A 12,152-nucleotide genomic window follows, 5' to 3' on the forward strand; every position below is an offset into this window, starting at 1 on the left:
CCAGGCTGGCCTTGAACTCAGAAATCCACCTGCCTCTGCCTCCCAAGTGCTGGGATTAAAGGTGTGCTGCTACGCACACTTGTCTACTCTAGTCACATTCAAAATATCGGGGATTAAATCCTGATAAAGGATACGAGGCGATAAGACCCCAAAAGGAGTTCTGTGCCTCCTGGATTTCAGACAGTCGCTGGTATCCCCTAACTCAGACGCGTTCCAGATTAGTCTTTCCAATCGTCAACACGGCCTCATAATTAGGCATAAAGGTACCCCAAGATATGATTCGTAAATAGTTAAGATTGGGCATTTGTCTCCTGGCCAACACAATGTTCCTAACCTATCCCAGTTTATCACCTAGCTTCCCATAGTGTAATCTCTCTCTAGGATACTGCCTTCCCAGAGCTAGCAATAGAGCTCGAGTACATCCCTTAGGGCAATAGATAGTTTATGGTCTTACGTACTAGAGAGTAATCGAAGGGCTTCCACTCAAGGGCATTAGCTAGAAGTGTTAGGTCAGGTCAGAACTCCCCACTGCCTGCCCTGAGCTAGAACCAGAGAATTAGCAGGAAATGCTAAATTGAAATTTCCTGGTCACTGCTTCCAGTAGAACCAGAGAATTAGCCTAGGAATATCAAAATACTTCAACAGAGAGGGCTCCACTCCTCTTCCTCCTGCTTCACACCTAGCTACCAGACCCTGCTGACCTTGGTGTGGGTGTCACTTGCATATGTGACTTCAGTCTTGCGTCCCCTGCTGTAACCCCCATCTGCCTACGTGACTCTTGACATTTGCCCTGCTTACTGTATGCTACTTAAACCTGCTTTTCACTAGCACGAGGACTGGGAGAAGAAGAAGGACTTGGACTTGGACGAGGACAAGGAGAAGGACTAGCACTTGGACTTACATGCAGGACTAGCACTAGAACTTAGTGGGCTAGGACTCAGATTCATGCAATCTGCAGTCCCCCCGCCCCAGAGCGCTTGGGTCCAGGGGATGCAGCACCAGTTCAGAGGAGATAGCTGCTGCTTTAGACCCAGTTTGTTTCAGATAGCCTCAGATGTACCTCAACTATTGAGCTGCCAGATTTACCATCTCTCTTTTGCAATGACTGTAAAAGTCTGATGCCATTTCTAAGAAATACATTTAGATCATATACTTCATGTGTCATCTCTGCCGTCATTTCTTCGCCTACGCCTTGTTGACCTGACTAGGACCCCGTTTCTCCCCCGGGTTGGGGGAGGCCCAGATCAGCCGGCCCGCGGCAATGTGCGTTACCACCGCCAGGCAAGTGTACACTTCTTAAGACTTGCCCCACACATTCCAAATAATGATTGAACAAATAGAAAGCATTCCTCTTTGAGCCACTGACCCATTCTAATGAGCATGGGCACAATGTAATAAGAGGAGTTGCGAGGCGCATCAATAGTGTATGTAGAGCACACCTAGCCACCATAACATTCTGCTTAGGTAACATTTACAGCATTGTTTATCTCCATGAAGTTTAGAGGTTAGCTTATTCAGTCAGGGACTTCAGTTGACAGGTGGAAGTGTGAGCCTATTACTGATATCCTGGTGGGCTGATCCAGCTTCATCCCTTAGTCTAACATACTTGACCAGCACATTCTACTATTATGTCTCTTAAATCTACAATAGTTCTTTTTCAGCTATGGGCCAGGACATAGTACTAGATCTCAACCTTTTTTTTTTAATTTATAGGTTTTATTTTTAATTATGAATATATGTGTGTGCATCCGAGTATGAATGTGTGCAGTTATGCAGTGCCCAAGGAGAATAGAAGAAGATGTTTCAGTCTCTGGAGCTGACTGATGTTAGTGCTAGGAATCAACTGCTGAGCTACCTCTTCATTTTTTTTCTGTGTAGTAGAACCAGAGGATTCTACTACAACCAGCATTACCAGAGAATCTGGCATGGAGTAGGTTAGGGGCTGTTCAGAAACTCATGCAGGTTTAGTGAGATTCCTCAACAGGTAACTTTTGCCACCAAGCCTAACAGCCTGAGTTCAATCTCCAAATCGTACATAGTAAAGGAAGAGAATTGACTCTTGCAAATTGTTCTTTTACCTCTACACACATGCGGTGGCACATCCATGCCTCCCCAAGTGGAGGGCAGAAGTCACGTACCTGCTAGTTGCATCAGATCATGATGCTCTCCAGTCTCAGTTACAACCTCTTCCTGAGAGAGGCAGTCATAGGAGAGTGGTGACTTTGATAACTGGAATTCTGCTTGTCAGTGAAAAATTCAGAAGGGATAAGTGTTGAGGAAACCCCACAGATGGTCCTGCATAGTCCAGCAATCTCATTTATTGGAGGCCTGGGGAAGCAGAGGAATTTGGAGATTAGGCTCCAGTCTTGGCTCAGCTATTGTGGACTAATTAGGAGTTCTTGTGGCTTCTTTTAAGGATTCACTGTGGATATGACATCATTGGTATAAAAATGCTTTAAAAAGCATCAGGTGGTATGTATTAGGTAGTGTTCAACTCTCAGAGGCATTTCTATATATTGCATGTTCAATACTTCCCAGCCTATGGATACAGTGGTAAAATTTGGGGAAGATACTCTTAACAGTAGCTAGCTTATGTTCTCTGGCCTGAGACCCTCTAGTTTCCAAAAGGCTCTGCTGGAGCCGGGCAAGGTACCAGCTGCTCCCTGTGACTGTCCTCCTCTTCTGCACCTGTCCAGACTCCATCCCTTTGCCAACACACTGCTTTCTCATAAAGGCAGGCAGTACTGGTATGATAGATACCATGCAGCCATCCCTGGTGTGGCTCTAAGCTAAGACAAATTTTTGCATAGATTACCAGCACCCAGATACTTGGAGGTCCCTGCCAGCCAGAGAGCCAAGGGCTCAAACATCTGGGATGGGTGCTCTTTCTCATTTGTGAGGTTTTGTGCTGTTCTTCTAAGTGGGCCAGTCCCACTTTTACCAGGCTCTACACTAAGGGGCCTGGGGAAAAGAAAGCTGCCCTCTCCTACCTCTTAAGCTTAAGCATTCCCTGTTAGCAGACTCTGCGTGGCAACCCCTAAGGAGCTGTTTCCACTCCTAAACTTATGTGAAAATGACACAAGGAATGTTTAAATAAATGCAGACCTAGAAGGAGGCAAGGTATTATTTCCGATAGGGTAAGTTAACACTTATATACCACCTGACACTTGATGCTTTTTAAAGCATTTTAATACCAGTGATATCATATTCACAGTGAATCCTTAAAAGAAGCCATAAGAACACCTAATTAGCCCACAATAGCTAAGCCAGTACTGGAGCTTATTGAAGACCATTTCTATAAGTTCTCAGACCATCCTACACAGTGAGGGCACTTGACATGTGTGTGTGCTGAGGTACAGTGAGGAGAGAGAAAGGTTGGAAGTGCAGTAAAGCAATTGCCATCATTTCCAAAGCCAACCCTGGAGAATGGGCTAACATGCAGAGACACCAGACACAGATCCAATGCTAAGTCTTTGTTCTTGCTTGCAGTTGCTGTTTTGGCAGAAAACAGTCACATTAAGGAGCTGTTGAAGCAACATGGAGTAAATGTCCAGAGCATTGCTGATGTGCATCCAATTCGAGTCCAACCAGGCCGGATTCTTAGTCACATATATGCCAAACTTGGTAGGTCAGGAGAATATTGGGGTATATTGGGCAAAGAGGGGCTTTCCAGGTTCTAGATTTGGGTGTGAGAGAAACTTGGTTATAAGTTCTGAAGAAGACCTGGCAGAGCACTAAGCAGGTCAACCAGTAGTTCTACTTCATTATGAAGAAGAGTGGGCAGGCAAGCATATTTCCCTCAGCTGAGTCAGCCCATAGTGCTATAGGAGCACCCGTGTTTGGCAGACATGTTGGAGAAGAAACAATGCCCTTTGAAATGTCACAGTTGAACGAGTCACTGATGTCTTGATATGACTTCTAATTGTTACCTGTGGTGCCCCAAAATGCTCATTTTACCCATTAAAGTGGTAAGCAGTTCTCTTTTCTTAGAATCCGAATTCATTTAGTTTATGACTGACTACTAAATAAATTCGAAGTCCGTATTATTAAAGTCCTTTTAATAGGTCTACTCGATATAGCTTAAACTGGTGTTACTCATATCCATGCATGAAGAGAGGGATAGGATTTGTTTCTCTGTTGAGCTTTGTTCCACTTTTAAAAGGTATTAGGAAAACATACCCCAGAGTATATTGTCTGACATAAAAATAAGCCCCAGTCTTAGCCTATGTCACTAGGAATAGCTCTAACTCCAGTTTTCCTTTATATTTCAAATAGGACGAAATAAGAATATGAAATTGAGTGGTCGACCATATCGGCACATTGGTGTCCTTGGCACCTCTAAACTCTATGTGATTAGGAATCACATCTTCACTTTTACACCCCAGGTAAAAAGTACAGGCATGGTGGTCCTTGGTAGTGTGTGCCTTTAATTTAAGCACTGTAGAGGCAAAGACTGGTGGAATTCCATTAGTTCAAGGCCAGCCTGGTCTATACGAGTTCCAGACGAGCTGGACCTATACAATGAGACCCTGCCTCAAAAAAAAAAAAAAAAACGTGCAGGCAAGTAGAAAACCAGCCAGCATCCTCTTATTAGGTTCTCTTTTCTGTCTGGTAAGCATTTCTATGTCAAAACATGGAAGAATTTTGTATGCATAGGATCAGATGGAGGTATAGAAAATGTTTACATTACAATAGGTGTTCACTGAATGTTATTTGAATCAAATTGGGTATGTCATCACTTCCAGATATGAATATTAATAAAATTCACATTGCTTTATAATATGGTATGTCACTTGTTCATATCACTTAAACTTAATAGTCTCTAACTTTTGTGAAAGTTGTCCACATGACAAACAACTGGAATGATTTTCAGGTCCCAACCCCTATGGAGATTCAGAACATGTTAACTATGGAACTTATCTTCAGAATTCTTTTTCTGAAAGAAAGCTAACCTAACAGAAGCACACACTAATTTTTTTTATCCATTTGAATAGCTAGAAAGATAAACAGTGTGGTCACTTTACCAGTGTGGGACATAGCATGGACTCCTGCCTACCTGCCTCAGTAGCTGCCACTTTCAACATTGCAAACCTTGGTACCAAATTTCAAATGCAGAGCTGAGTGCGCACTATCTCAGAGGTCAGGAGACCAGTTGGATTTTCATCATTATGTGGCAGTCCTCTGATTCTCATTAAGCAGACATCAGTCAGATGGACAGTTCCCAGCTCTTCCTCACCTTGAAAGTGTGAACCAAGGATCCCCGTAAGGTGTAGCAATTACAAGGCTCTTGATATGCCCTTGGTGGTGAACAAGGCACTTACATAACCTATGGGAGTAGTTGAAGGTGGGTCTAGCAACATACCTTTCCTTTCATACCTGTGTAGCTACATCTCTTGGACAGTTGACACATTGTTATATCTCATCTCAGAAAAAGTGGTTCCCTGCTCAGAGGATTGAGGCCAATGCTGAACATTTTCCTAGGCAGCAGATTCGGGATTAGTGCAGTCCCAGATGTCAGGTATTGTGTGGGAAAAAAAGTAAACAGTAGCCTTTGACTTGGCCTGTTCTGACTTTCAGTTCACTGACCAGCATCACTTCTACCTGGCCCTGGACAATGAGATGATTGTGGAGATGCTGAGGATCGAACTGGCCTATCTGTGCACCTGCTGGCGGATGACTGGCCGCCCCACTCTCACCTTCCCTGTCACGCACACCATGCTCAGTAATTTCATGATCTCCATCTGTTGGGTCATGGGCTCTTATCTAAATATTTAGGACAATTCCCATGGACGGCGCTAAATACTGAAGGGGATCCTTAGCAGTTTGACTTCTTTGTCTAAGGAATCTTTTGTGCCATAAAGGTTTTGATTGGGTTGGTGTTGGTGAGAACATTTCAGTGCATTGCACTCCCAGATAACGAAACTCATTCATCATTCTTTTTCTTAGCAAATGATGGATCAGACATTCATCCTGCAGTTCTTTCTACAATTAGAAAACTAGAAGATGGCTATTTTGGAGGTGCTAGGTAAGTTGGAATTGCTTTTCATTAAATAAGGATAACGTTGACCTTTCCAAAAGTCTTCTGTCCTTTCCCTGCTTTTCGCATCAATTTTATAAACCTAAACACAGAATTTTTGAGAAAAGAGGAAATCAAAACTAATCTAATTTCATCTCCCATGGAAAGCTTAAATATGATCTGAAGCAATATTTGGTTGTTGCTTGTTAAACTTTCCTGGGCACCGAAAGACCACCTGCATAGAGAAGTGAGCATAGCAGTCTCAAAAGTGTTGTCTTTCCTGGGAAGTGGATTGCTATGTGTTTCTCCTAAGAGACATGGAAGAAAATGCCAAGCACCCAGGGAGGGGCCAGCAAGTGCTCAATAAAAGACAAATTGAATATACTGTCACCTTAAGAATAATAATTCATACAACTTTACAGATTTCTCAGTGGCCCTCAGAAACAAAGCATCTGATTAGTCCTACATAAGTTATTGTCTCCTATTTTCAGTGGTATGAGATCTATTTGGGTTTGTTGTCCTAAAGTATGTCTCCCCTGCGTATGCTTCTTAGACCTTAGATGAATAGGGTTGCTGGCTCTATAGGAATCCCCTTCTTTCATTTTGTACCTCTGCATGAGCCAAGGTAGATGATTTTTCTTTTTCTGTAGTCTCTGTATCTTCATCTCCATGAGTCTCTTGGAGTGTTTCAGAAGTTAAGGGACCCCCTTCTTGCATCCTCCTACCTGTTGCCACAGGAAAAAACATAATTTTTTTTTTTAATTTCTGATAAGATACCTCTGCAGCTCAGTGTGCAAAGAACATTTCCATCATGTAAGACAGATCTCTAGAACATTTTCCATCTTTCAAAATTCAAACACCATATGCAAGAAACAACTCCCTGCTGACCTGCCTATTCCCAGCACACTATCTGCTTTGTGTCCCCATGGCTTTAGGCCAGACAACTTTGTACAATGTAAGGTCTTTTTGTTATTGGCTCATTTCACTACCTCACTGTTGTCTTTCAAGGTGCACTCAACTGTTTTTCTAACTATGGCCTCAAGTGATTATTTTCCAGCTTCTAAGGTTGATACCTGTGCCTTGGAGCTTCTTATAGGCCCTGCTGTTGTCTAGAAGTGGCTTTCCATAAGGCTACCCTTGGTCTCCTGGAAGTATCAGTCAGACAATCCCCAGTGTGATACTGTATACATATTCAGGGCTAGTATTACAACTACCATCAACATCTACTTCTGAGCAGTTTGGCTCCAGCTTGGATAAGTTACCACCTGGTATACAGCATCATGACCAAAAGAAAATATCTTAGGCCTATGATGGAGTCTCATGCTACCAAAAGCTTTTGAAGTAACTGCCTTGCTTTGCGTTCTCTTTAGCCTCATAAGCCCCACTCTTTTACCTTCATTAGAGAAAAAGTCCCCATTGCATTTTGATTTTTCTGGTCCCCCTCCCAACTCTAGAGCAAAACAAAAGGAGCCTCAGAACTGTCCCTTGGACCTCCAGAAGAAGGCTTTTGTTGTTGTTGTTGTTTAGTGAAGTACAGGCTTTTCTTCCCCAATTGTTGTTTTGCTGTAAGCCTTTTACCAGTTGAAACTCAGCCACCTGCAAAAGTGGTTGTATTGCATACTCTGATTTACTCTGTAAACAATTCTGTTCTGGGTACTTAGGTTCTCACACATATTAACTAAATTCTGATCTCATGCTACTAGCTCAGAGGGAGGTCCTGTTGTCTTCCACTTCAGTATCTTACAGATGGGGCAGAAACTACATGGCCTTCCACCAGTATCTCAGGTGCTGATCCCTCTTTAGCAAGACCCCAGGCTGCCTGTTTTCAGGGAAATGTTTCTCAGCCCAATGCAGTAGGTCCCATGCAGGGTGAACTGGTATCAATCTGAGAATAATAGGTCAATCTAATGACTTCCTTCTAGAGAGAACCTTAACTCTGAGGCACGTGTCTTCCATCAAAAGTCCCCTGTACTCATCTCACCATGTTTCATGGCAGGGACAAGCATACTAGGAAAATTATTGCTTCTGATCCAGTTGTTAACGAAGAGAAATCTCAGAGGCTGACTCTAAAATTGGTTTGCTCAGTTTATTTTGTAAATTGTTAGCTAATCAGGAAAATAAGTTTGTATATGTTAGGTTTGAGGATAAAAATCAGGCATAAAATCTATTGACTTTTAAATGTTATATGTTTTCACTTTATACTTGTGAATAAAACTTTAGAGGCATGGTCTTATGTTGCCCAGGCTGACTTCAAACTTTCTATGAAGGTGAAGATGGCCCCAACCTTCTGATCCTCCTGCTCCAATTTCCCAAGTGCTCATATTACATGCATTCCTACCATGCCCAACTTTACTATTGAATTTTTGGGTTTGTTATTTGGCTGATAGAGAGCCAAAGTATTTATTGAGTCCTGCAGAAGTGCTAGCTACCCGTTGAAGAGTTTCACAGTGATTCATGGTGAAAGTCTGTCTGCACCCCACCTGTATCCCTAACATAGTACCTTCTTGACAGAGTAAAACTAGGACACCTGGCAGAGTTCCTCACTACTTCATTCTACACATACCTGACCTTCCTGGATCCAGACTGTGATGAGAAGTTGTTTGGTGACATCAGTGATAGGAGCTTTAGTCCTGACAGTGAGCCAGACCTGGGAGGATACCTGGAAGACAGTAGTCATCAAGGTACCTTGTGGCAAGCATCTTTGAATTATTGATTGCTTTTTTTAAAACCTTGGCACTAAGACCCAAATACAGAAAATAATTGACAGGCTAGAGAAATAGCTCAGCAGTTAAGAGCACTGACTGCTCTTCCAAAGGTCCTGAGTTCAAATCCCAGCAACCACATGGTGGCTCACAACCCTCTGTAATGGGATCCAATGCCCACCTCTGGTGTGTCTAAAAACAGCTGCAGTGTACATGCATACATACATACATACATACATACATACATACATACATACATATATACAAACATCTCTTTTTTAAAAAAAGAACCTAAATTATACTGGTGTGCTTATTTTATTATTATTAGATGTTTTCTTTATTTACAGTATCTCCTTTCCCAGGTTCCCCTACAAAAAAAGAAAGAAAGAAAGAAAGAGAGAAAGAGAGAAAAAGAAAAGAAAAGAAATTTAAAAAACAAAAACTAAAACAACCCCTGTTCCCTCCCCCCTCCCCCTGCTCACTACTCCACCCCTTCCTGATTACTGGCCCTGGCATTCCCCTACAACTGGGGCATAGAACCTTAAACTGGAAACAACCCAGATGTCCCTCAACAGAGGAATGGATACAGAAAATGTGGTACATCTACACAATTGAGTACTACTCAGCTTTTGAAAACAATGAACTTATGAAATTCTTAGGGAAATGGATGGATCTGGAGAATATCATCCTGAGGTAACCCAATCACAAAAGAACACACATGGTGTGCATTCATTGGTGCCCTTAAAAGTAGGGCTTCATAAGCCTAGTAGGAAAGTCTCAGGTACAGACTGTTCATAAATTGATTTTCAAACATTTTTCCCATTTATTTACTGTGTGCATGTGTGTATGATATACCATGACATATAGAACAGAGAGAGGACAACTTTTGGGAGTTGATTCTCTCCCTCCACCATGTGGATTCTGAAGATTGAACTATGGTTGTTACGCTTGGCAGTAGTCCTCATTGCCTGCTGAACCATCTCACCAGTCCTCTTTTTATTTGTTTTAAGATAGTTCATTTGCCCCTCAAACCTCTGAGTTCATTTGCACCAGCTGCTCCTAGTGCTCCTTAAAGGGTTTCACAACTATTTAAATGTTGACCTGAGAGTGAACCCAAAGCTTCACGCATGCTTATGCTGCTGAGCTACACCCTTAAGCCCTTACAAAGTATATTCTTAAAGGAGAGACACATTGTTTGACTATTGAAAGGAATGGTAAAATGACCTAGTTTTGAATAGATATGAATGGTGAAATCCTACGCGTATGTATATAACAGGTCTTAATCTGAACATGATTTTGGGTCAGTATGACCTATTTTTTTACTTTTAGGTAACTTAGCTCACTCTTAAAGACAATGTCAGCTAGTATTCAGGTTGTTTTCATATTCTACAGTTCACCTTGGGATGATGTGACTTAAGACTCTCATTCTAGATTTCTTTGGCATAGAATGAAGATTTTTTTTCAAACAATACATTTGTATACACATATGGCATACCTGTCACTAATTTTATCCTTGTGAGTGGAGGTGCAGATATATGTTGCTAAACATTGTTTACTCAACAGCTTGTTTTCATTGATTCTTTTCCTTGGTTGTCCAATTGCAGAAAGCCAAGATGAGCTTGACCAGTATATCAGCCACCTTCTTCAAAGCACATCCTTGAAATGCTACCTGCCCCCTCTTTGTAAGAAGTCAGAGGACAGCCATGTTTTCAGTGCTATCCACTCCACTCGAGATATCCTTTCTGTGATGGCCAAAGCAAAGGGTTTGGAAACTACATGTATGTTATTAAACTCTTCTGTCCATTAAGTTATATTCATTTATCACATTAATGTATGAATATAATTTAAGTCAATCCCAAAAGGCAATATGTAACCTCTCCTCCAACCTTCTACTTAGATGTGACCACTTTCAGCTCTTCTAGATGTTTCTTCTGACATTTCCATATTTCTAAAATATATGTGTTTACTTCTGTCCTTGAGGCATCATTTGACCTGCAGTGTTCTAGTATGTGGAGAAGCATTTAGCTGTCTTAAATTACCTCTCTTCTATTTTGTTCCCTAACCTACTAAAGGAATTGTCTAAAAATTTAGTTAAATCAGTCTTCACATTTACAGTATACATACAGATAGCATTTTTAATAGAACATTATAGTGTAGTATGATTATTTTCCAGTTTTTACATTTTGATTTTCCTGAAATTAACATTGTCATTTTTGCTTGCTTTTCTTCTTTCTAAGTTTCCCAATGTCCTTACAATACAAAATTTCACAACATGAGTTATATTAGTGAGTCTCTTGAGTCTGTTTCTTTCTTAAGAGTTTGCAAAGTCTCCTTTCTAGGCCAGTTGTACTTGAAGCTCCTTGACTTTCTTCTTGGTTAGTGTTCCTGCTTACTATTCTGCAATTCTTCTCTTTGGTATTATTTTAGTAGAGGACATCCAATACCCTCCTAAGAAACAGTAGGTAGTTGGTAACATTATTGAGCCTTTACATATCTAAAAATGCTTGCAAATATCTGAGACCCATTTGGCAGTTTGGCTAGGTATAGAATCTGGATTAAAAACACCTTTTTCTTCAAAATTTTAAAAGCATCACTTCATAGTATTAGTTTGTATATGTGTGTGCATGTGTATTTATGTGTTCATGTGCACATACTCTTGTGTGAGTGCTTGTATGTATGTCTTTCTCACTCCTCCCCTCACTCTGTGTTTGTATATGAAAGCTGACAGTGACATCTTGGGTGTTCCTCAACAAAAGTGATCACTACCTTGTTATATTTGTTTTGTTTTGTGTTTTTGAGATAGGGCCTCTCATTGGCTTCGGGACTCACTGATTATGCTGGCCAGCAAGCCTTAGGGATCTTCCTGTCTCTACCTCCAAAGTACTGGAATTACAAGAGCATGTATCCATATCCAGATTTTTATATAGTTACTGGGAATTGAACTCAGGTCCTCATACTTGCACCGAAAGCACTTTACTGATGGAGTTCTCTTTAGTTCCCAGTACCCTCAGTTCCATTAATATTTCTAATTAGTCCCTTCTCTACTCCCAGGCAGTCATTAATCCTGTCTCCTTTTTGTCTGCATTCACTTTGGATACATATAATAAACTGACTCATACCATATGTGGTCTTTCATGATTGGCTTTATATTTTTATTGTATGTATTAAATATTATATATATTTCTAAATATAACCTGCCCAGTCTGTATAATGTTACCTATATGTATGTTTTTAAGGCTAACCATTTGGTATTAGACAACCAGTTGTTATACTCTTCCCTGGAGAAGCTATTCTACAGCTCTCAGGACTCTTTAGTTACCTGTAGGTTTGTTTTTTGGTTTGATTTGGTTTGGTTTAGTTTGGTTTGGTTTGGTTTGGTTCTCTCTCCATCTCTATCTCTCTCTCTCTTTCTCTCTCTCTCTTTCTCTCTCTCT

General features: G+C 41.1%; 1 protein-coding gene across 6 annotated transcripts in view; it reads left to right on the forward strand.

Moving 5' to 3' along the window:
• Phka2 (phosphorylase kinase regulatory subunit alpha 2) overlaps window positions 1–12,152 on the forward strand; it is an 87,549-nt gene that overhangs the window by 55,747 nt on the left and 19,650 nt on the right. For all 6 annotated transcript variants that reach the window (XM_031370341.1, XM_031370363.1, XM_031370352.1 and 3 more), the window contains exons 14-19: window positions 3,490–3,624; window positions 4,276–4,385; window positions 5,578–5,722; window positions 5,947–6,025; window positions 8,528–8,697; window positions 10,323–10,496. In XM_031370341.1, coding sequence (XP_031226201.1) covers window positions 3,490–3,624; window positions 4,276–4,385; window positions 5,578–5,722; window positions 5,947–6,025; window positions 8,528–8,697; window positions 10,323–10,496 — 813 coding nt within the window. The remainder of the gene's footprint in view (window positions 1–3,489; window positions 3,625–4,275; window positions 4,386–5,577; window positions 5,723–5,946; window positions 6,026–8,527; window positions 8,698–10,322; window positions 10,497–12,152) is intronic.

Source organism: Mastomys coucha, chromosome X, assembly GCF_008632895.1.
Source record: "Mastomys coucha isolate ucsf_1 chromosome X, UCSF_Mcou_1, whole genome shotgun sequence".
Classification (NCBI taxonomy): domain Eukaryota; kingdom Metazoa; phylum Chordata; class Mammalia; order Rodentia; family Muridae; genus Mastomys; species Mastomys coucha.